Raw genomic sequence first — 25,916 nt, 5'->3', positions numbered from 1 at the left:
GCAAAGCAAATCCTTGGAGAATATGATCTCTTGAGCAAAGCACCCTATTGAACTCTTCCTGATTAGGAACCCTTTGCACATTTCAGCACTCAGTGTAGAGGAAAGGGAGAAAGTACAGAGGAAACAGCCATAGATCCATTCTATGGTTTGAATATTTGTCCCCTCCAAAAATCATGTTGAAATTTAATCCCCAGTGTGGCAGCATTGCGAGGTGGGGGCTTTAAGAGTGATTGGGTCATGAGGGCCCTGCCCTCAAAATGGATAAATCCATTCAAGGATTAATGGGTAAATGGATTACCATGGGAGTGGGACTGGTGGCTTTATAAGAAGAAAAAACCTGAACTATTGATAAAGACTTTCTTAAATTTTTTTTATAAAAGGAAGACCTGAACTAACAGTTGAGCATGCCCAGCCCTCCCCAAGTGATGTCCTGCACCACCTCAGGACTCTGCAGAGAGTCCCCACCAGCAAGAAGGCCCTCACCAGACGTGGCCCCTCAACCTTGGACTTCCCAGCCTCCAAAACTGTAAGAAATAATTCCTTTTCTTTACAAATTACCCAGTTTCAGATATCCTGTTATAAGCAACACTAAATGGACTAAGCCAACCCACCTCTTTTAATACTTACAACATCTATTATGAATAGTGTTGTGCAGAGGGGCGTTTTGAAACACAGATGAGTTACAAATGTGCAAAGCTCCCCAGCTGCTAAGTGCAAAGTCTAGAGCTTCCAGACCACGAAACTGGAAAACTTTCCTCCCCACCAAGACTCCTTAATAATGGTTGGATCATAAACTTCGTGCAGGTTGTCCGTGCTGCTTCCTTGTCTGCTCCTTCCCCACCGCACTTGGCCTTGTGCCTGGCACTTCAGCAGGTGCCCTGGGTGTGCCAGTTTCCGCTCCTCTTCCCCCTTCCTCTTTTCCTCCCTACCTTCCTTCACCTCAGAGACTTGCTTCCCTTTGCCTTAGGACAGTGGATTCAGTGGAAGGAAAGATCTTCCCCAGGTCAGTCCTTCTTGGCACACATTTGCTTTGGAGTCTGAAACACCTGCACACCCAGAGATGCAGGTATTGGCAGCATGCCCGTTTTTCTCTCCTGGGCTCTGCCTCAGGTCACTTGCAGGCTGCGGGAAGAAAACAGGCTGGTCCCTGGTTACCTTTGTGGTCTGGCAGTGGGAAAGGAAGGTGACTTTGGCAAAGGGGTCTGAAAGTCCATTGCTGTCGGCTGCGATGAGACTCCGGCCTTGGTACATGTGAGCTCTCAGCTGAAAGACATGCTGGGCTGTGGACAGATCAGGAAAATGGGCAGGCGTTAGTGGGCTTCTCGGGAAGAGCATGTGTGAGCCGTGTGTCTGGGTGTGATGTGTGTCTGTGTGTCTCCGGACAGATGAAAGGAGACCCCCAGCGCCACCCTCCTCTGAGGCTGGAATGGAAGCTGTGGAGAGAGGGAAGAGGGATGTTTATGGGGTACGCTGGAGCCAGGCATTCCCAGTGCTTTCACCGGACCGTGCTTCTTCATCACCACGACAACCCTGTGAAGTACAGATCATAGTCTCCAGTTTTTGGATCAGGAAAATTGCCCAGAAAAAAAGCTAAAATACTTTCCAAAGTTTGCAGAACTAACACACATCAGAGCCTGGATTTTATATGTCTGATTCCAAAATCTTCTTCTCTTTCTAAAAATATCACATTTTACTCCTTAATGATTCTCCTGTTTACACTGGTGTGTGTGTGTGTGTGTGCATGTGTGTGCGTGCATGTGTGTGAAAGGGGCTGCTCCACAGTTTTTATTTCAATAAACACAATGGATGTCTCGAGTCTTCCATTCATCCATTTTCCATTCAGCCAGCCAGTGCCATTTTGAGTGCCTACTGTTTACAGTCGTGGTCTTGGTCCTTAAGGATTCTCAGGTAACTAAGACATTCCCTGTCCCTGGGGAGCTCCTAGGAGATTAAAGAAGATAAGATGAGCATCCAAAGTACAATGACAGGAGGCCAGGGGTCAGTGTCCTGTGAGGACACTGGCAAAGGACATGGGGGTGGGCAGGAGCGAGCACACCTGCTTGCCAGGATGGGAGGCAGAGGGAGGGCTGTAGACTGGGGCAGGCCAGGGGTCAGTGGGGAAACCTTAGGTACGAGTGGAGTTAATCACATTCCTTGGCCCTGCAAGGCACCTCTTGTTTTCATGTACACATATTCCTTTTAACTTCCTTCCCGTTCCCGCTCTCCTGGCTCTCCCAAAGGCACCGTGCTTGGTGTGTATCCGTGCTTTTGTGTTGGCTTGAGGATTGGTACACAGGAACCAATTTGAATAATTTGAATATAATTTGAATAACTCTATTTAGTCAAATTAAGGGTATAATACCCTGTGAGCCCCCATCCCACCCCCTGCAATGCCACACCCAGGCTTATCTCACAAGTCCACACAGGGACTGGTACATGGTGACTGAACTTCCTTGTGCCTTTATTTGCTCCTTTGTAAAATGGGGGGAATAATAGTTCTTCAAAGGCTCACTGTAGGGGACTGAAGGGCTGAGAATGGTGCCTGGGACATGCGAGGGACTTTGGAGTGGTGTGAGATGCTGGTGTGTTGTTACTATTGCTCGTTACAATGGATCCTGTGCTGGTGAGAGGCAGAAAGCAACTGCTGTCCATCACTGGGGAAGTAAACAGGAAAAATGTCAGGGAGCTCAACGGATTAGAGAAATACACAGCAGAATGGATGGATCTCAAGAATCTAGTGCTTGGTGAGGAATGATAAAACAGCACAAGATATATAACACAATACTATTCATGTAAAATAAAAATATGTGCATACAAATGAATAATTCACATTCACCAAAGCAATTCAAATAAAACGATCAGACTCCAGGGGAGGTGGCACTGCCTTTTGAGCAGAGCCCTAAAAGATGGTGACATTTGATAGGTAGTGGTGGAAGTCCTGAGTGGCTGAAGCAGGATGAGTCAAGACAGGGTCAAAATCGCCACGCCATGTAGGGGCCAGGATGTAGTCTAGTTTGGCTAGAGTACAGGGCCCCCAACAGCTGTGGTCATACCCCTGAGGACCTGGGAGGCCTGAATGAGGCATTGACACCTAGCTTGGCAGGCAATAGGGAGCCCTTGGAGGTGTGTGCACAGGAGCTGATAGCAGTGCAGAGCTTCAGTGCAGAGCGTGGAACTATGAGTTACTCTAGCAATGGACAGAAAAGATGTCAGAGGGAACCAATAAGGAGACAACACTGCCCCCTTTGGGCAGGAAGCTTAGGGGCCAGATCTCATGCACCTGCAGAGGGGATGGAAATGAGGGGGAGGGACATTGCGTCAGGACTTGAGCCCTGATCAGCAGGGCGAGGAAGGGCAGGGAAGACAGGGGCGTCAAAGATTGTCATGAGACCCATACATGCTTCTGTCCCTCCACCCTTGATCCCGTGCCACTGTCTGGCTTTGTGGGGACCAGTATGGAGCCCAAGGAAGCAGCAGCCATATCAATGCCCACTCCAATCCTGCAAAGGATTTGGAAACTTGAGCGCTGCACACTCCCTGGGTAAGTCCAGGTACTTACAGTGCAAGGTTCTCCAAGCTCTGGTCAAGTCAGGGGAACAAGAAAGGCAATTCCTTTGGACTCAGTTCTAAGTCCTCCCTCCATCCCCACCTCTACCTACACCAGTAAACTCTAACATGATAGTCCGGGTCCTGTTGACAAGAGAGCCCTTTAAAATGACAATGCTAAATGATGAAATGTTCTGCACATGGCACAGGGATTTCCCGGCAGGAGTGTGTCTAGAGATGGCCCAAGTGTTCCTTAGTGTGCTACGTAGTTTGGCAAATTTCTCAGCTGCCCGTGAATGTGGAAATGGCTCATCCTGTGAGAATGTCCAACAGCTGCTCCTGAAATGACTAATCCTGGAATTTTAGCAGACCTCCCAATGGCAGCCACACAAGTAATGCACTGCACAACTCCAGGGTGTGCCATTTACTTAGTTTAGGCTTTTGTTTTTCTGGAACCTTGAGTCTTATAAGTTCCGTTCCTTGGATTAACCTAGTCAGCCTCCTTGCACTTGGTCAGTCTACCTCTTGTGCTATGGTTCGCTTTCCACTTGTGGCTGTTAGAGACATGTCTGATTGCCCCCACTCAAGGGCCAGAATCATCTCTCACTCATCTCTATACCCTCCACTAGTTTTTCCACCATGCCTTCCATATATAGGTGCCAACTAGTTATTTGCAGCATGGGCATTTTCTGGAGCACAAAATTCTCCAGTAGGTATGGAAGGCAGCCAAAGCCATCAATGCCGATGCTCAGCAGAAAAAGTTTATTAGGTCACTCTGTGAAAACAGCACACTGCTGAGGATCAGAGAGCATCAGAAAAAGTCTCTCCTCTTTTCTGAATTGTTAGTGGCTAGGACAGCAAGCACGTCCAAGTCCTTGGGTCTTTAAAGATAGTGTTTATAGAAATAGGAAGATAACTTGACGTGGATGGTTTCATCCAAAGGCAAAAACTCTCAAAATGTAGGATGGAAAGCAGAGGAGAGAAAGCAGGGTTTGGAGACAGTTTGCTCCCTCATTTACTAGCTGCGTGATCTTGGGCAATTTCTAAGCATCTCTGATACATAATTTCTCCATCTGTAAAATGAAGAAAGTTCCCAGGGTTGATGTGAAAAATAAGTGAGATCTTATGTATAAAGTATAGAGCACAATGCTTGGCATATGGTAGGTATTATGCATTTTCCAAAAAGACAATGTTCTTACACATTGACATTGGGCACAGAAACCATGAGCTGAACCACTGAATACAATCTCCAAAATCTTGTCTTCTCCGACTACCGAGCAACTTAGATTCCATTGGCAGTCAAGGTCAACCAATATCAGAGGAGCCTTTTGCAACACAGGAATCCTGATTGTGTAGACAGTTCTCCAGTGTTTCCAACATTGGCTCAGCTCAAACTCAACTTCGGTAGAAACGAAGGTAAAACTGCAGTCTGCTTTATCTGAGTTCAGCAGCAAGAAATTGTGCAAATTGAAACAATTTGGAGATAGAAAGCAAAATGCAATTGCAAGACATCAATATTTATAATAAAATTTAAAACTGCATCAAAATGTAAACATGATGGCACTCAGAGAAAATAACTACATAGAAAAAACAATTTCATAAAGCATGCTGAATTTCTAAAAGTAGCCAAGCCAAGACCCAAGCAGGAGAAACATGAATGACCTCACCAATACTGATCTGCACTGGGTCACTACTGAGAAATGTGAATGCCTGCTGTTTATGTGCCAAAACCCCAATGCCATGGAAAAACAAAATATGCCTTAATTCCACTGGTCGTATCAGCACAAGAATTTATTGATGTTTCTTTAGCAATGGTGATATAGCACCTCTTGTATACTCCTGGATAGAGCTGGAACACATTCTACTAAGTGAGGTATCCCAAGAATGGAAAGACAAGCACCACATGTACTCACCATCAAATTGGTATTAACTAATCAACACATAAGTGCACATATAAGACTAACATCTATTGGATGTTGGGCAGGGGGGAGGGGGAGGGGGCAGGAGGGAGGAGGGGACGGGTATATGCATACACAAAGAGTGCAATGCGCACCACCTGAAGAATGGACATATTTGAAACTCAGACTTAGCGGGGGGGCGCAAGGGCAACATACGTAACCTAAACATCTGTACCCCCATAATATGCTGAAATAAAAAAAAAGAATTTATTGATGTTTCTTTAAAAGACATCTTCTGCTTAAAATGCAAACTCAACCTACATAGTCTGCCTGCAGAGAAACTCAAATTGCTTCCTCTCCATTTACAGAAAAAAAATGTTTATTCCAGATGTATTTAATGACTTAACTTTATTCTTTTTAGATGAAACACTGGAAGATAAGGAAGAACATGTGGAAACTGTATTATAGAAGGCAAATAAGTTGATCTTAAAATAAAGTGCGATCAACTCATGCATGCTGCCCACCTTCTTCTGAGAAGACTTCTCAGAAGTCCACCTGAGACATCGAATGACCCCTTTCCCCTGTGGGCACCATACCTTTGTAGAGCAGGCTGGCTGGGGGATGATTAGCACTAGCCACTTTGGAGGGCATTTCTGCTTCATAGCCTGCTGGCAAGTTGTCCAAAGCAGCACTGGAGTGTCTGGTGGAGCCCAGCCACAGGTACACGTCGACTTTTGCTTGCACTGACCAACCAGCGGGCCGTTTTCCAGGAAGCTGGGGAAAGGTTACAAGGAAGACTTCCTGTTAGTAGGAGACAATTATGGGCCTCACTCCTTGAGAAAAGTCCTTCCTGGAGATACACTTGGAGGTATGTTCAGAGAGCAGTTCTCAAGGGCTCTTCTTAAATCAAAATGAGAACAATGGCCCCAGTTGCCTCAATTCATAACTCCAGAGGAGGCTCCAGGTCTAGTGGGACCTGAAGCTTAATCATGCAGTGCGATAAGCTCTGCAAGCCCCGGATCATTTAAACCTAATAGGTAGATGTGTTTATTGGCCCCATTTTCCAGGTGAGGAAAATCTAGCTCAGAGAGATTAAATAAGTTACCTAAGATCACTCAGTTTTTGACAGAGCCAAGACTCAAGCCCAGAAGAGATGATTCCAAATCTACACTCTTGACTCTGAACCCCATAGACTGCCCCTTCATCACACTGAGCTGAAATCTCCTTCCTGAAACTTCCAATGGCCTGGAGTTCCAACCTGAGTTCCTACCTCTTTGCCTCATTCAGAAGAAACCCAAGGGCTCTTCTGTAAGTCAGGCCTTCACGTGCTTGAAGAAGCCTACCTGGCCTACCATGTTTTTCTTCCTGGCTAAACATCTATATTTCCTTCATTCCTTCCTTGTGCAGTGTGGTTGGTTTCTGATTCCTTTACTACCCTGCTATCTCTCCTTTGAATGTGTATATATATTTATGTTTGAATTTCTGTGCTTATGTTTGTATTAGTGTGTGTGATGAGTGTGTACAAGGAGTGTGTGCATGTACACATGTGTGCATATACGTATGTATATGTGTGTGCATGTGTATGTGCAGGGGCATATATTCTCAGGATCTGAAGGACACAACTCAATGCAGACAGTGTGGCTCCTTTGTTTCTCAGTCACCAGGATTAGAAGACTCTCTGCCCTCAGCCAAGGAGTCCCAGGGCCCAGCCCTGGCAATAATCAGGATTGCTGGCAAAGCCATCATCCCAACAGTAGCCATGGAACTTTGAGACATTGCTACTGCTCCAGATTTTGTTGATTCTTCTAAGTGCCTCTTCTTAGTGTTTCTTAGAATTTCCTAGCAGTACTTTCCTCTTTCTCCTACACCACTTCCTTTCCACGGAGGATCACAAAATCCTAATATGAAAGGCCAGAACCTGCGCTGATAATTTTCAAGGCCCCTGTGGAGAGCCTCTGAATCCAAAATTGAGCATGGCGGTTTGTCTTTCAGGCTTGCTCTGTGGATTCCATAAACAGATTTTGAGCAACTCAATTTACCAACTACTGCAAGTGCGGCTAGGCCCTTGCTGAGGGAGTGGGGGCAGGAGGATGTTGAGTGACTAAGACTCAGTCCTGGCCCTCCCTCCAAAGCTCACAAGGAGGCCGACTTGCATTCGCTTACTCAAATGCAAAGACAGAAAATGCTGAGGGAGCAGAGAAGTAGCAGCGGGTATTTCTATCCTTTCTTTAAGATTCAAATATTCACCTGGGTTTTAACTGGTACTTTGGAGTTAGATCCCAGAAAGAGAGGAAAGTGCGTAAGCGAAGATTTGGGTGATATGAGCTAATATATTTAGTGAGTGCTTACTCTGTGCCAAGAATGGCACTAAGAGCTTTCAAAAAAGAAGAAACAACAACCAGTGAGTATGACAGAGGATGACACAGACAAGGCTGAAGAATCTTGCTTAGTATGTGGAGGTGTTGACATTTTATTCTTTAGGGAGTAGGATGCCATCATTTTTTGAGCTCAAAAAAATCTAAATAAGGCCATTTTGTTGTTGGTAAAGGCAACCACTCTGTAACCTGCAATTTTAAAAATTATATTAAGACAAATAATCCTGAATCCATCACTTCTGTGGTAATAATAGCCAAAATGTATTAAGTATTAATACTTATTTAATAAAAGAAATATTTATTGAAAACCTACGGGTTAATTTTTTGCAATAAAAGCAATCTCTCTGCCATTTGTAGACATCACTAGGCCATCAATTCATAAAGGCAGGAATTTTTGTCTGTTGCTTCACGGCGACAGATGTCCCCAAGGCCTGAAAGAGTGCTCAACACCCAGGAAGCATGTGGTAAATATATGCTTTATTTACATTTCTAATAACAATGAATTTAATACATGTTGAGCACTTACATTATTCTAGGCCTTGGTCTAATGTTTCTTCCTTCACACAGAATGTTCTAAATACCTGCATGTTATTACCAAGTCATATGTTATCATTCATCTTCACAATGACTCCGTAAAATAGATATTTAATAATGTGTATCCTAAAGGTGAGAAGACAGAGGTTCAGAGAAGTTAAGACAGTTTGTCCAAGGTTACAGAGCAAGGCAGGGTTAGAGCCAGAACCCAAACCCAGCTCCACCTGGCTCCAGTGTTCCTCATACACTGTGCGCATCTGGATTGCCTGGCTGTCTGGTTAAAGTGTAAACTCTAATTCAGTTGGTCTGGAATAGTGTTTGAGAGTCTGCATTTCTCCCTATTGATGTTGATCCTACTGGTCTACAGACCTCCGTTTTAAGTATTTGGGCAGCAAGGCTCTTCACTTACTATACTACTTTGCCCCAAGTAGTTCTAATATTCTGTGCTTCTTAGAGTAAAACAAAACAACAACAAACAACATCATTCATTTCTACTGCTGCTACACAACATGTGTGCATGTGAACTCATGGTTAGACCCCAAAACTCAGCTAATATCTTGTGACAGTGTTCCATAAGGACCACTGCTGCATTCCCAAAGTTAGCAGCTTGTACATTTCTTTAAATAATAAACAAACTGAAATTGCTGGCAAGATGATGAAGAGTGTCTCACTTTAGCATCCAAGTGGGGTTCACCCAGCGTTATTGAGCAATGTCCCAGGTGCTTTCAGAACCAGCATCCCCTTTTGAATTCCATGTGCACTTCCATCCTCTTGTGTGTCTGCCTGCCTTTGCCTTCCCCACTCTCTTCCCTCTCTCGTGTGCCCCGGAAGTCTGACCAACCATAGCAAGGCCTTTCCTTTTGAGAATAGAAAAGGTAGGAAAAAAGAAAACACACCAGAGAAAAATAATTCAGGAACGAAAAAGTGTATAAAAAGCTATGATCACCCATGCATGAATGTTGCATGAGACAGAATGCTAAAGGCTTAACCTTCCCCAGGCCCCCCACCTCCTACCCACCAAGATCCTGGTGCACCCCAGCTGGCTTAAAAGGAAGAGGAAGTCTTGGCAAGTCAGAGGAAGGAGAGAGAGATGGTAATTCGCACAAACTGTGCTGGAGTTGGTCAACCAGTACTAGTGAGAGGAAGGCTTGTTTGTCTTACAGAGGATGTCCTCTGCAGCGGGACCCAGAAGGGTGCCTTTCAGCCACCCCTTCCTGCTGCACCCTAAGAAAGGCTGGCTGGAAAGCCGGAAGCCTGGATAAGAAAAGATGGGCTCCAGGAAGTGGAGAGAAGATAGGATGGGGACAGAGATGAGAGTAAGAAGAGGTGGGCTCAGCACATAGAGGCGACTCAATGAAAAAAGAAAAGGAGGGTTGAGCCCTACATTCTGGCCTTGGAGTGCACCCCTCCCCTTCCACAGGAAGGGTTTCCTTTTGGTAACGAATTTCCTTTCCCACATTTCCAGCCACGAGGGGCACAGTGGGGATGAAATTAAAAGGAGAAAACTCTGATTTTTTCGATGGTGGGCTGAGCTGAGTTCTGCAAATTCTGCTCCATCATTTTTAGTAGCATCATGAATATATTTAAATTAGAGATAAAGAAAGATCACGGAACCAGGGACCATGAAACCCTGATTGTGGTTACAGATCAACTGTTACTTAGCCATGTGACTACAGATAAGGCACCTTTGTTCCCTCTGGATTAATATTCACCATACTGGGCCTCTAGGAACAGGAGTCTCCTAAAACTTGTAACTAGCTATTCTGGATGAATAAACTTGGTAAACATGGGTTTAAAAAATTAAAGATGTTTCCCCGACTGCGGGACTTCTTAGAACCTTCTACTGGTTAATGGCTCCTGTGAAACTCCAAGAGTTTCCAAGGGTACAACTGCAACCTCCTAAATGTCTTTGAACATGGGGCATTTATAGAGCCACTCGAAGGACAGCTGCTTTCTAGAATAAACTTTGAGAAAACTCTGGCCTAAAGAATTTAGAGATTTCCATTCTGTGTTTTTTCCCTACCTTCTATTTCCCAGCTAAGAAACCGGAGTCAGTGGCAGGTGAGGGAAGTCTCCTGGTGCAGCCCTTGCTTTTTTTCAGACTTACCAGTTAAGTGAGGAAAAGGGGGCATGAAGGGGGTGGTGGGTAGGAGGGACTTAAAATCAGGGGTGATGATCAAAACAGAAATGAAAACAGTTTTGTTGAATCATCTTATCAAGATGTTCCATAGGGTTGGTATAATCGAATTCAACATGATTTAGAAAGCTGTTGCCCAAAACAATGCCAATGGCGAAAAGAGTATATTGATAAAGAGCTAAACAGAGGCTTACGGACGCATTGATAAAGATACATACAGAAGCTGAATGCCGCAGGGCAAAAGTTCTGCATTCTCAGTTACGTTTATCCTCTGGCTTCATTTGACAACTGTTCTTCGTTCTAATTTTAAATAGTGCCAGGATACATCAAAACATTTAGGAGCGAGTAATGTTATACCAGTTTTTTTAGTATTTTTAGCACAGGGCCTTTTGAAATGATTTGCTATTTTTAAGACAAATGTGTCTTGCCTCCCTAGCATTCCTTGAATGGAGAAAGTTAAAGAAAATCCTTGATGATTGTGGTGAATGACTTGGGTGAAAAAAATTTCTTTTTTCAGTTTCAGTTTTACAGCAGTGGTTTTAAAAATAATTTTACAGACGTGACAGAAAATAGCATACAGAGTCCCAAACAGCTCACTAGATGTGAAGGGGACACACAGCTACGTCAATGATCTCTGCGAAGTTGGATGTCCAGTTGTTTGAGAGCTAGCATTTATTGAGTGATTACTCTGGGTGGGGCACAACTATGTGTTCTTTGTCTGCACTCATTCACTGAATCCTCACGACCATCTCCATTTAATGGATGAAAAATGGGATGAATATTCTTAATCAATTTGAAGGTTGAAGAATGTTAAGTAACTTGCTCAAGGTCACGCAGCTAGTAAATATTGGCCCTGGAATTCTCTTATGGATTGAATGGTGGTCCCCCAAGATTCATATGTTGAAGTTCTAACCCCCAATACCCAGAATGCGACCTTATTTGGAAATAGAGTTAATGCAGAGGTAATTAGTTAAGTTAAAATGACATTGTACTGGATTAGATGGGCCCTTAATCCAGTATGACTGGTGTCATGAAAGCAATGCCATGTGAAGAGACAGACACACATAGGAAGAATGCCATGTGAACACTGGCGTTATGCTGGCACAAGCCCAGGAACTAGCCAGAGATAGGAAAGAGGCCCAGAACAGGTCCTTCCCTAACACCTTCAGAGAGAACATGGCCCTGCCAACACCTTGATCTGGAACTTCTAGCCTTTTGAACTGTGAGATAATAGATTTCTGTTGTTTATTCCAGTCAGTTTATGGTACTTTGCTACAGCAGCCCTAACAAACTAATACTAATTCCAACCTAGATTCACCTTATTTCAAAGCCCATGCTTTAAACCTTTATCTCATACTGCCTCTCATGCTCAATAATACGGGTCCTTCTGTCTGTAACATTTAACAGCCACATCTACAGTAGCCTCTTGAAGTTGGATGGCACTTAGAGGCCACCCAATGGAGCCACCCACTACCATGGTTATATCAAATAGTTGCTCAGTGTCTGTTGACAATGCAAAGGATAAACAACACATTATGGACTTCCATTTAGGGAACAATTTCCCTGTCATGTCTGTCTTTGTGGAGCCTTATTTTATCCTCTGGAATCAATCTCTTTCTTTCTTTCTCTCTCTCACCTCTACACCACCCCCTCACCAAACACACACACACACACACACACACACACGGTAGCCCTACAAACACTGACAGACCTCTTTCATGCTGTCAAATCTTCTCTTCTCAGCTCAGCATCGCTATCTCTTTGCCTGTTCCTCATATGGCATGCCTCTGAGCCTTCTCACACTCCCTCTGAGGCGGTAGAAGAATACTACGTTATAGCAAGAAACCAGAACTGAAATTGTCAGGACAGTCAGCTACAAGTTGGGAAAATTTAATTGTCAAACCACACTCTTGTTGCCAGTTGCTGGTAAGGATTAAGTCTCAGGACCACATTTTTCCACATATTCACTCATTTCTACTTACTGGGATAAAAATTGCTTTGCAGTAGAGGTAAAATACTTGGGGTCTCCAAGACAGGTTCAGATCTGGAGCTAGAGATAGTAGAATCCACCCAGAGATGTATGTCTATGAGGGCCCACTCTTGAGGTATCTGGGGACCCTGTCTTCATGAAGGCAGGACCCCAAAGTTGAAAAGATTCATATTCCTACAATTTAAAGTTGCCAGGAATCCTGAACTAGCAGTTCTGTTTCTCTTGTAATTTTCTTTGAAACTATTTTTATTTTATTTTTTTTTTATTTCAGCATATTATGTGGGTACAGATGATTAGGTTATGTATGATGCCCTTGTCCCACCCCCAAGTCCGAGCTTCAAGTGTGTCCATAATATAGGTGAACTCATGTGAAAAGATGCCAGGGACAAATTACACAAGAGAAAAGGTAGTGAAGAAACAAATAGAAAAATGTTCATTCTTACTAGTAGTCAAAGAAGTAAAAATTAAAGTAACCTTGAGGTACACCTAAAGTGAAAAAGAAACTTCTATGTGTACGGTGATGTAACCATTGGAAAAGATTCTGCCTCGAGCTGGTCTCCTGAAGTGCAATTCAAATCAAGAGGGGGCAAGATGCTCCAGGTGTCCTCATACCTTTGAAGGCATCTGGCAAGAGTCGAGACACGAACATACACTAGAAATTCTGAGCCACTCAGGAAAAACAGAAATCTCCCTTCATTTAGTCAAAAAATGGCGCAGACTTACTTTGAGGAAGTGAGTTTTGATTTTGCCGCAGTGTTTGCCCATCTGCTCCTCGACAGGGGAGTAGAGAAGGTCTTTGGAGGGGATGCGGGAGTATGCCACTCTCTTGTTGTTGCTGAGCATCCAGATGAAGACATCAGGAATGGTGTGCTGGGGCTACGGGAACAGAGGGGAAGGGAATTTGATAGGTTAGTACCAAACAAATGCACTTCCAGAGTTTTTTTATCTTGAAACAGTCCCTCTTCTGCAAAACAAATTCTATGACTGAAACCATGTAGGTACCTAAACATCTACACAATCAAGTAAGTTAAGTGCAGCTTCCTTGAGAAGAGCGTCTTTGGCCATGAATTGAAAGTACGTATAAACTCACATGCCAAACGGCTCCTTGTGCTATGAGGACAAGCAAGTTGGACCCATGATTTGGCTGGCATCTTTGGTGGCCTACTTTTCTCTATCTGTACAACTTCCCATGGATTTTTTTTCCCCAAACTTGTAATAATGATCTATCTTCAAAGCCCCAGACCTCCTCAGAGGCAGGTAACATTTCCAGAATATTCCAATGAAAAAGCAAAAACAAAAATCCATGAATGTCTTTGAATGACTTTGTACTTGCTCTTAAGAAAGGGAAAGTAATACTACAAGGAACTTTATACCTATCATATTATTTTCAAGTATGTTAGCCCCATTTTGGGTGGTTATTCAGGAGAAATTTGACTAAATTGTACAGGAAATTGGACTTTAAAGTTGAGATAATCAGGATAGGAAGTGCAAAATTCCATGCCAAGTGGCCCGTTATGTTATGAGTGTTTGAAATGCACATTTTTGAACACATATAACTATCAAAACCAAAGGAGGTATATTACTATAAACTAGGTTGTAACATTCCTGGGCTGGAAGTAGATGCTCTTTCTTTCCTATCTCTAATGCTCAGGTATAATTGGTACCCAAAGCGGGCATCCTTTCTCTCTTGATATGGAAACAGAGACATGAGGATGGAGATTTTCCTGGACAAGGGTTGGTTAGTCACAGACTTGAAGCCCTGTTGCCTGGTTTGAACCTTCTGCATGCTTATTAAAATTCCCATGTCTAATCACTGCCTGTCTCACTGCTTATTATGCCTCCAGGGAGTGACTGATTTGTGACAAGAATTACAACTTTCGAGAACAACAGAAGCAGTACATCTGCACCTCTCCCTGCAATCTTCCCACACAAATCTCTGTTTAAGAGGTTTCTACACATTTACAAGCTTCAAGAAGGAGTTTCAGTATATGCCAGAGAAAATATGAGGGCCTTTTTTTTCCCAGATCATTCGAGAAGTCACCAGAAGACACTGTTTACAACTCACTTTAAAATGAGAATCTGTTTTGATCTTTACTGGATGTGAATTTAAATCCGCTTATAGTTGAAAACCTATCAAAGTTCCTGTGCTTATCTTGACTTCACTTGAGTCCATTAGGGAATATACTTTTTATTTTGCTGAATACTCAGGTTTTGTGAAAAATCAATAAAGCTGTAGATGTTTGGCTTAATTTAAAAATCTCTTCTCTTACCCCTAAACTAATAGTGCCTGCTCAGCTCAGCAAGGCTATGGAGAAAACACTGATCTATCTTTCACGCTTACCAAACACCCAAACCTCTCTAGGAAGACATTCAGTCTAATCTCCCAAATGAAGTTTGCCTTTAGAGTGGATTACCTCATCAACGAGAAAGCGAATTTTTTCCACAAAGTTTTGGGCTTCGTGGATCATTTCATCAAGAGATAACTTTTTCTTCTGCTGCTGAAGGATCCCCTTGGCTTCCTTGGACATTGCCTCCTAAAACAAGACAAGAGTCAGTGTAGATCTTTCTGGAAATCTGGACAACGAGCACCATCCTGTTGCTGAAGAGACCTGAAGGTTCTTGTAAGCTCCACACCCAGCCACTAATACGGGCTGTTTCCAGGTCTGCCAGTTAATGGAAATTTCGTAGGACTGTGGAGGCAGTGAGTATCATCTCACCTTCATTTGACAGATGAGAAGCTGAGGCACCAGAAGGGTCAGAGGCTTGTCAAGTTCCCATAGCCTGTCAGCCAGGACCTAAATCCAGGTGTTCTGCTACCTGACAACAACAGCTATAAGAATAGCAGCTAAAATGTATTGAGCTTTTACTTGGTGCCAGGCCATGTTCTAACCACCACATTAATCCTTCATTGCTCCTTGTGACAATCTTATGAGGTAGGTGCTGTTATTCCTGTTTTATAGTTGAGGGGATAGCAATGCAGCTACTGAGTGGCAGAGCCAGAGCTGACCCCCATCTGAGTCCAGGGTCCCTGTCCTCAATCACTGCACTCACCACCCCTTCCCAGAGGTATGGTGGATGCGTCCAGACCAAGAAGACGTCATTTGAGGAACACTGCCAGGGAGCTCGGTATGGGTGGTTGGAACATCCAAAAGTGTTTATTTTGATTCATTTGTTCAGCCCATATTTATGTGCTTAGGAAAAAAGCAAACTCTTTACAAAGACTTTTAAAGCCCTGTGTGAGTTGGTCCTGCCTACTGTCTGCTTTGTTTTGTAATATTCCTTCCTCACTAATGGTGTCCCAGGCACACTGGTTCTCAGAGGTCCTACACCTAGAACATGCCGGGTTTGCTCCATTCTAAGGCTGATATGCTTAGTGTTTCCTCTTGCTCAAATGTTCTTCCCAGACTCCACATGGCTGGTTTCTTCTCTACTTACATGCCATCACTGTATTACATTGCCCCATGTTTTCCCAGTCACCATGGCTTTTTGAAATTTCCTTCACAGTCAGAACCTGTAATCATTTTTATGTACTAGTTGCTTATCTGTCTATCTTCTATCTTCACCGCTAAAATGTAAACTTCACTAGGACAGGGACCTTCTCTGTCTTGCCCTCACTTTTTATTCTCAGTGGCTAACAGAGTTTCTGGTACATAGCAGGTATTAAGTGTCTATGGAATGAATGAACCACTCAAGTTCCTCAAGGAGAAGCACCAAGTACTTCCAGCTTTGTGTTCCCAGCACAGTGTCTGGCATATCAGAAGCCTTCTGTTGATGTTGATTGGAAGAACTGAATACCTGCTGTCTACCAGGCACTGTGCTAAGAGCCATGGCTTAAAACTGGGGGAGGATATAATGCTTCCTTTCCCTGAGACTTTGACAGTTTGGTGAGGTGAAAGTAATACATGCAAATAATTAAAATGTGCAAAGCATCGTGGTACTAGGCAGGGACAAAGCTGGTTTCATGGAGGATATGACATTTGAGTGGAGTCTTAAAATGTGGATTGAATTCATCAGTCAGAGGGAACAATTACACAAGAAGGTGTGTAATTAGCAAGGGTTACTCAAAACTGTTGGAGCATAGATACACAGAAGGGACTAATGAAGGGGAAAATTGGGATGGTAGGTTGAAGCCAGACACTGAACAACCCTGTATATCATGCAAAAAGAATTTGGACTTTATTTATGAATGATTGAGAGAATCCAATAATTTTTTAAGCAATAGTGATCTGATCAGGCTTGTGTTTTAGAAAGACTATTCTGGTTGTGGTATGAAAGATGGATCGGTGGAAGACTGCTGCAGCAGTCTGGGACACAGATGCTAAGGAACTCAGTTTAGGGAGTGGTTCTGGGAAAGAAGAAGTGGAGTCAGTTATAAAGTCTTTAAGGAGCAGAACTGACCGGACCTGGGGTCGACCTGACTTTTTATGGTGAGGGATAAATACTCTACATGGTCTGGTTGGAGCAGTAAGTGTAGCTGTTAGTGTCAATACAGAATGTGGAACAAGTTTAGATAAGGTGATGGGTTCAGTAAGGTATGTAGAGTCTGAGGTGATGTAAGCCAAGCATATAGATGTCCACCAGGAGGTCGGAAATACAGGTCTGGAGATGAGGAAGGAGACCTTTCAATACACAGATACTGAAATTGTGAGCTTGTGTAGGCCAGGGACTGGCGGACAATGCAAAGACAGAGAACTCTGCAGAGAACATGTCATGGAGGGACACTGCAGAGAGAGCACTTCAGTGCTGAGGAGGAACCAGCACAGGAGGAAGGTCTTACAGATGGTGGGAATCTGGCCTCCCCTAAATGTTCTGAAGGACAGAAAAGAAATATTCTGGAAAGAAGGATGAATGAGGCATTAGGAGACTTGTGTTTTAGCCTCTGGACTACGACTAACTAGCTGTGACCTTTAGAAAATCTGTTAATCCCTGAGTCCTACTCATATCTTTAAAATGTCCCTGAGAAGTCAAACACTGAGTAACTTTCTTTGCAGAATTGTCATGGCATCACACAAAATGTCCCTTGGTGCCACTGCAGGATCTGGAGTTACAGGTGAGATAATTCAGGGTCTGACTTGGTCTGGAATTTCCAGTTGGAATTCATGGAACAAGGACTGAGCATCTACAAAGCACCCAACATGTGCAGGTCTCTGGGACACGAAGGAGTGTCAACTACTGTCCTGTTCTCAAAAAGCGCTTACAACTTTCAACACAACACTTAACACGAGGAACCCAAGAGTAGGGAGAATAGTTATTTCTTTTGGTTTTTTGGTTTGTGGGGCAGATGGCCAAGTGAATTTATGGTCTTCACAAAATATGAGGATCAAGAAAATGAACCCTGGGGAACTCAATCAGAATAGGAAGTAGGACCTGTGGTCTTCTTGCTCAGCTTTGTGAACCTTCAGTAAATGCTAGTTCCTTTCCAACTCAACATATATTCCCTTCTCACTCTTGTCTTTACATCACACAAATGTATGACCTTTAAACCTTAACCTCATCCGGTCTATGGCCTATGCTTCATGCATGAGGTTTATTTTTAAAGCACATGCTTTAACTCTGTCCAAAGTATAAATAGATTTCCACATACCAACTCCTGCCAACAGAGTGTAAGTCGTTTCTTATCTAAAGTGGTTTGGTTCAGCATCTTGGGCTTCTTTTCTGCTTCAGAGATAAAGGCACTATAAAAGAAGAATAACAATTTTGAAACCTACTTAGTGAAAATCCATTTATATAATTCCAGAGATTTGCAAATAAACTTTCTGCAATACAATGGAAAGCTGATGAAGCCACAGAACCAAGATTTTAAATTTAGGATTAAGCAATGACGTTCTAACTTTTGTAAGAGATAAAATGAGAATTGGAAATGATGCCCAGATCCATTAGTTCTGGGAAATAAATGTTTGTTTCTCCACATTAGCTTTTTTCAGTACATAGCCATTGTGATTGCTATCAAAATTCTTTTTTTTTTTTAACACAAAGTCTTGCTTTGTCCCCCAGACAGAGTGCAGTGGTGTCATCGTAGCTCACTACAACCTCAAATTTCTGGGCTCAAGTGATCCTCCTGCCTCAGCCTCCTGAGTAGCTGGGACTGTAGGCACACATCATCATGCCCAGCTAATTTTTTTTTCTACTTTTGGTAGAGACAGAGTCTTGCTCTTGCTCAGGCTGGTCTTGAACTCCTGACCTTAAGCAATTCTCCCACCTTGGCCTCCCAGAGTGCTAGGATTACAGGTGTGAGGCCAATCTCTAAAATTCTTAACAAAGAAAACAATAATGCAGTTTTCCTTCATCTTACAAATTTAACACACACCAAAAGTTTCCTGACAAGTTGTATGTAAAGCAAATATTTTAGCCTGCATACTGAAATATGTCCCCACATTTGAAAACCATACAAAGGACTGAATAGTAACACTTTTTGAAAATGAAGTTAAAAATGTGTTCAATAGGAAAACAGTAAAGATTATGACTACAATTCAAGAAGAAGAAATATAAACAGCCAAAAAACTTCAGGAAATAAGATATTGTACCTCATAGTGATAACTTAAATGCCAATTAAAATCAGTACCATTTCACACATAAGAAATGAGTAATATTTAAGTTTGGTGAAGATGTGGGGAGATAGTTACTCTTCTCCCCTATCGTAGCAGAGTGTAATTTGTTACAATGTTTTAGAGGCTATTGGAGAGCACCTATCAAAATTTAAACGTGTATATAATTTGATTCAAAAATTATACTAGAATTCTCATCCTTCAAAAATAACTCAACAATGTGGCAAGAATAAGCTTACACAACAATGTCTATTGTAGCATTGTTTATAGTAGCAAAATAAGGGACCAGTTAAATATATCACTAGGGACTAGTTAAATGTACACGACACATCCATGTGATTGAATACTGAGGATGTCTATGATGTGCTCCTGTAGAGAGATGCCTGTGACATATTACAGAGTGAAAAAGCAACCTGCTCAGCGAAATTTGAGATATCATTTGTGAAGAAATATGGTATTTCGATGAGTGTGTATATAGGGTGTGTGTTTGCAAATCCACAGAAAAATCCAGCAGGATAAATAAGTCTTCTCTCTACAGAGCAGGATTGGGGAGAGAATTGAGACAAATGCTTCTACTTGATACATTTCTTTTTATTTATTTTTTTTATGATTAGCATGCAGTCCTTCTGTGATGAAAAAATCAATTATAAAGGAAACAAAAAGGAAAATCTAAGATGCCACACCTCCCGGTGAGATGAAAGAAAGGTCCCATACCAGAATCTGCCTGCTGGCGGTTGGAAGTCTCACCAGAGATTCTCTCTGGACATATTAGTAAAGTTACATTTTCTCTTAATTTTTAAAATGAATAAGAAGGCTTATATTTTAAGGAAGGAATCTTGTTGCCCCATTCTGCCTTTCCTAGGGGCACAAGGAATTCCCTTCCACTCTCCGGAAATGGATCAGTCCAGGTAGAAGTGGCTGATGCTTCTGATCTCTCTCTTTTCCCCACAGGGGAAAATAATTAGTTTCTTCATCAACATTGGATTAAGCAACCACAGCGCGTGTTTCTGTTCATTCTCCATCTTTAGGCCCAGTCTTCCTGCTGGCCGTGGGCAGCCTCCTTACCTCCATGTGGCCAGTGGCCTGTCCCTGATGGGGGGAAGCTCTGCGAGTCCAGCTGCTCAGCTATGAACAGGCATGGAGAGCAGGAAGCCCACCTGACCTCAGGTCCAAGCTGCGTTCTTAAATCCAAGTTTCCCAAATATAAAACTAACATTTTGATCTCTGTCTGGCACTCATAAATATTTTTTCATTTGGTTGTAAACATGAATAAAAAGGGGCATGATTAATTATCACCCCAAATAAACCCCTGATATAGAAAAGTTATTGAGCTATTAATTTGCTCACAGTTTCTAAAAAAAAGATATTATGAAGCATTTTAAAGCCACTTAAAGAGAATTGCAGGTGGCACTTAGCTCACAGCAGGAGTAGCACTAATACATATATAGCTTTTATAATGAAAAGAAGAAAAGCAATAAAGATGGAAAAACTAACTATTAATTTCTTTGCTTTCCTTTGTGTGAGTGTGTGTGTGTGTAAATTAAAAATGGATGGATAGTTGAGAGATTGGGAAAGGCAGAATTTACAAAGCAGAACACTGGAATTTAGCTATTCCCTGTCTACTGGTTCTTGCCTTCCATCAAATTAATTTCCATTCTCTTTCCGTGAATTCCATCATGACAAATTCTCATTTTTGTGCAAATCTCAACCTGGTTAATTTCAAGAGTTGGTCCTGATTGCTTCTTTATGGGGTCAGCAGCCTCTCAGCTGATGCTCAGTGAGTCCCACCTCCTGCAATTCATGCCACTGTGTAATCCCCTCCTGTTGAATGTGTCCTGGACCTAGCGACTCTCCTCTAACAGAATAGTCAAGAATAATGGGATGTCACTTCCAAGATTAGGTCACGAAAGACTGTAACTTCCACCTGGTGGGCATGTTCTCTCTGCCGCTTTTTGCTTGCTTGCTCTGAGGAAGGCAGCTGGCACACAGTGAGGGCAGCTTGGAGAGGCCCACGTGCAAGTAATCGAGGGTGGCCTCTGACCGACAGCTAGCAAGGACCTAAAGTCCTCAGTCTGACAGCCCACGAAGAACCTAACTCTGCAAATAACCGTGTGAGTGGTCTTGGAAGTGAATCCTTCCCAGTTGAGCCTTGATATGACTGCAGCCCCAGTCAATGCCTTGATTGAGCCCAGAGAGAGGCCCAGTCGAAAGGACCCAGCTGAGCCACACCTACATTGCTGACTCACAGAAACTGGCACATAATAAATATTGTGTTAAGCCACCAAGTTTTGAAGAAATGTGTTACTCAGTAATAGATAACTATCCACGCTATTTTTGATCTTTTCTTATATTATCTATCACCTGGAATAGAGTTATTAATTGGTGCTTATGAATGTGTTACATGAAAAATTCTATTAAATCATGTTGGAGTGCAGAAAACAATTCCCTAAAATAGGGTGCTCCAGAATACTGAGCTCTTCGACAGTTAAAGGCCTCAGAAATAAGCCTCGGAACCAAGGTCTCTGACCTTTCCCACACCTCCCTGTCCCTCTGATCTTCTTTGCTGAAGTACCAGGAGGGACTCTCTGGAATTTCCTATTTAACTAAGAAAGCTTAAATGCAATTGTCTTAAGACTCCCTCCCTAGAGATCTCATCAAATAACCAGGAAAGATCAACCACTGAAGAAGAAAGAGATGGGGCATCATCACCACGCCCAGACAGACTTTCCATCTATTCTTCCAAGGGCAGCTCCAAGAAATCAGCTGAACTCAATCTTCGTCATAAGACAACTTTGTTCCTGTGCAGCTCCACCCCTCACCGTCCCATAATGTCTGCCTCCCACCTTCCTCCTGGTGCATTCATGCTCCCCAATAATAATTCTCCCCAAAACTACTGCCCCTCAAAAAAATTATTTTCATTCCTCACCTCTCCCTTCCTCTTCCCCCTCACTGTACTGCACTGGGTAATTGCGTAATCACTCTGTGATTCTCCCCTGTGCACATTAATAATTTTGTTTGCCTTTTCTCCTATTAATCTGCCTTTTGTCAGTTGAATTTTAGCAAACCTTCGGAATGTGAAGGGGAAGCTTCCCATTGGCCCTTATAAGAATATTTGATATAACTTATCCATCTAATTGTCAAATAGTCACCGAGTAGCTACCAAATGCAAAGTGTCATGCTGGTGTGAGATTAAGTAATTCAGACTTAAAGCTGTTAGAACATTAAATTATTCTCAGCCTTGAGAGGAACATGGCTATGTAGCCTGAGTCATGTAGCATGTAGTTGCAACTTCTACTTTTTCCTGAAAAAGATTAGGAATGACCAAGCAGCACCAGGGATAAGATGTCCTCAGAACATTACTCCTCCTCATGGAGTAGCAATCTTCCTTGGAATGTAGCAAGCTGTACTAATCAAACTACTGTAATGTATGCACTGGCCTTGTACAGAAAGTATTGCCACCCTACTAAAACTGTTTCTGCCCATATGAGTGAAACTTTAGCTTCCCCACTTTGGGGCACTGACTCCTATCCCTGAGGAGTCTATATGTCCTGGGTGGTCATCCTCAAGCTTTGTGCTTGAATAAACTCTATACTGAATCATGTTTTATGAATCCCATTATTTAAGGTTGACACTGGGCACTAACACTACTAGTATTTTTCTTTTTTCACAAATAATTTCTGCAGTAAGTCTTTCTTTTCTTTTTCCCACCTTTGGTTAATGTTTTAGTTGTTTAAGTGTCAGAAAGCAGTATTTAGCAGATAAGCACCAGCTAAATTACTGAACAAAATGAAGATGGATATAACACTATAAAATGCCCATCTGAATGCATGTGAAATAGACTATTTTCTCAAGGTAATTAAAAGCTGATTCGATAGAAGCTCATGTTTGCCTATGCCAACTGTCTCTCCTGGTACCTGCTTTGACTGATGAAGTCACTGAGCACTGTTTTCATCTTCTCTTCCGGTGCCTCCTCTGAAATCTTGATCAATTCCTTCACTTCTTCTATACTTTCTTCCTGAAAGCAAACCACAAGGATGGAGGGATGAGGGGTTGGAATGAAACTTGTGTAGAGATACTGATTGTAACACCCTAGAATAATATTAACTAACTTTTTGTTTTGGAAATGATCTTATACAGAATTGTCCCCCATATTAGGGACTTAGGATTTTATATTAATTGAAGCCAGGATCTATCAATTTTGTGAGAAAGTCATCAATCTCCTACCCTTTGAAGATTAGGAAATCAACTTACACCTAGGGCCCATAATAGTAAGAAGCAGAGTAGGTATGTGAATTCAGATAGCTTGATTTAGAGTCCAGGGATTTTGCAAAATGTACCCTCATTCCCCTGGATCCATGTGGTAGGATCCATGTGCCTTCCAAATGCAGCAACCTCAATTCATTTGTATATTAACTGAGGTCAAGCTCCTCTACTAGGTGGATAAAAATAAATCTATTTTGCCCCCAATCTCTTCTGCCCAATCATCAAATCCATCACCTATCAAAGTCACCTACCAGGAGGTCCGCCATTTTCTCCAGCATGTTGGACCAGTGCAACCTGAAGGTCTGGTCCCCCCAAGAACTGACGAAATAGACACAAGGCTTCTTAGCATCAAATGGCAAATAGTTGTAATTCCTGTGAAAACACATTAGGTCTGAAAGTTAGTTGGCAGTCAGTGTTTTTCAGGTAATCCCAGTAATACATTCATGTTTTGTATGTTCTAGGTGGGATGGGCGAGGTTTGGTGAAAAGATATCAAACTATTAACACCATCTTTAGTCTGTAATTAGGGACTTGGAAGAAATGAACAATAGTATGTGGCTACAATGGAGAGGTATTCACAGCTACAATCAGACCTATGGCAAAGCTTAGAAATAATTACCAAAGGGCATGATGTATCAGGCAAGCCTTCTTCAAGGATGGTTTTAAATGGGAGAGGAAGGAAAGGAGGAAAATTGACTTTTTTTTAAGTATCTATATGCCAGGCACATGTAAAAATCAAGTGAGATAATGTGAATGCATCTGTAAACTGAAATTGCTAGAGAAATGTAAGAGAATAATGATATTATTAATGAGGGTGAGGGCATATGTCCCAAACTAAACTCCAGCATTCCATGGCTTGCCATTCATCCACTCTTTCTTCCAGTCATTTTTCCATCCACTCGTGCATTCATCCATCCTTCACCCAGCCATCCTTCCATTCACCCCTTCCATCCATCCATCCCTATCCATCCATCCATCCACGAATCCTTCCTGTCATCCATCCATCCATGCATCCTTCCTTCCATCTATCCTTATATCCATCCATCCTTCCATCATTTCATCCATCCATCCATCCATCTATCCTTCCATCTATCCATCTATCCATCCACCCATTCACCCATCCTTTCATCCATCCATCCTTCCATACATACATCCTTCCATCCATCCATCCATCTGTCCATCCTTCCATCCATCTATCCACCCATTCAATATTTATTATTGCCAGGCATTGGTACTAATAACACAGAGGACTCACTTGGCTAAGAAGGGACAAGAGGGGTAGCAAAGTCACTAAAAGGGGAAGCTGTGGAGCCAAAGGGAATGTTTGAGGGTGACAGTTGGAAATGCTTACATGCTGATAAGGAGATAGTTAATAGAGGGAGATGGAAGACTGAAAAGAAGGAGCTAATTTGTAAATTTTGGTTCCAAAGGAGGAAGGGGACGGGCATGGAGGCAAGTAAGGTGGGAGAAGTGTGAAAAAAAGTTGAGAAGTTCCCTAAGGACAGCTATTTTCTTGCCCCAAACACTTTGTAATTTCCTCACAAACACCGGGGGCTGTGTGATAAGAACTGTGGAAGGAAAGACAAAGCGAAGTTCTTAGAACGGGTGTGATGGGACAGGTGGCCCTGATAAATGCGGACAGTGTTGGGAGCAACAAGCCTATAGAAGGCAGGAGGAATGGAGGAAGGGGGAGAGGGATGGGGGCAGGGGAGAGAAAGAGAGAGAGAGGGAGGGGGGAAAGAGGAGAAGAGCAAGCTTTGTTTTCATTCCAAAAAGCTAAAGAGAGCTTCAGCCTGAAAGAATGGATGTTTGTTCTTTTTTAGCTCTCCCACCCAAATTTCTTTTGAAGGAGACAATAAAATTGGCAAAGGTGCCCTGTGGTCTATTCTGCAGAAAATAAACCAGCAGGTGTTTACTCAGAAAAGAAGCCAAGTAAGTTCTTGGCAGAGAATGAGGTTGTTATTACAGCAGAAGAACAAAAAACAAAAAACAAAATTTAGAAACCAAACTGCTCTCTTTATCTCCTTTTAAATTATTGCACTGAGAATCCTACAACTAATATATTCGCATTCAATATTATACTTTATCCCAGAGTTTCTTTGGTTTGGGTCGTTTTGTGCTAATGATGTTTTAGGCCTTTGTCTCTTTGGTTCTTGAGGTTCTTCTAGTCATACTGGGTCTGTATAGACCAGGGTACAGATGTTGTGGCTTCTTAGGCAAACTGCAGTGCAGGCAGAGGGCAGCAGATGGGAGGGTGCCATGCTGCCGGTGGAAAGAGAAGACTGCCAGTCTGAATGGCTGTCCTGACACAGGACTAGCCTTGTGACTTCGGGCAAGTGTAGGCCTGGAATCTGAATATCACATGATGACCTGCCATTGGATGTCCTCTGCTCCAATCTCATTCCTGAGCTCCAGCCCCATACATAAATTGTATGCAAATACAGGCTGGGCATGGTGGCTCATGCCTGTAATTCCAGCACTTTGAGAGGCTGAGGTGAGAGGATCACTTGAGCCCAGGAGTTCAAAACTAGCCTGGGCAACATAGCGAGTCCCCATCTCTGCAAAAAAATTAAAAAATTTAGCCAGGCATGGTGGTACATGCCTATAGTCCCCAGTACTTGGGAGGTTG

The 25,916-nt window shown here is 42.7% G+C and overlaps 1 protein-coding gene across 1 annotated transcript in view; it reads right to left on the bottom strand.

Moving 5' to 3' along the window:
• The window catches only part of FER1L6 (fer-1-like family member 6), a 128,793-nt gene that overhangs the window by 69,347 nt on the left and 33,530 nt on the right, over nucleotides 1–25,916 (bottom strand). Inside the window, exons 14-20 of the mRNA XM_012660820.1 lie at nucleotides 23,540–23,660; nucleotides 22,940–23,040; nucleotides 18,065–18,155; nucleotides 14,895–15,014; nucleotides 13,204–13,356; nucleotides 6,041–6,218; nucleotides 1,156–1,280 (exon numbers count right to left, since the gene is read on the bottom strand). Of these exons, the coding sequence (XP_012516274.1) occupies nucleotides 1,156–1,280; nucleotides 6,041–6,218; nucleotides 13,204–13,356; nucleotides 14,895–15,014; nucleotides 18,065–18,155; nucleotides 22,940–23,040; nucleotides 23,540–23,660 (889 nt within the window). The remainder of the gene's footprint in view (nucleotides 1–1,155; nucleotides 1,281–6,040; nucleotides 6,219–13,203; nucleotides 13,357–14,894; nucleotides 15,015–18,064; nucleotides 18,156–22,939; nucleotides 23,041–23,539; nucleotides 23,661–25,916) is intronic.

The sequence above is a fragment of the Propithecus coquereli genome, unplaced genomic scaffold (genome assembly GCF_000956105.1).
Source record: "Propithecus coquereli isolate 6110/MARCELLA unplaced genomic scaffold, Pcoq_1.0 Scaffold68, whole genome shotgun sequence".
NCBI lineage: Eukaryota > Metazoa > Chordata > Mammalia > Primates > Indriidae > Propithecus > Propithecus coquereli.
Note: the sequence above shows the minus strand (reverse complement) of the source record. Positions and strands in the feature narration are given on the sequence as shown.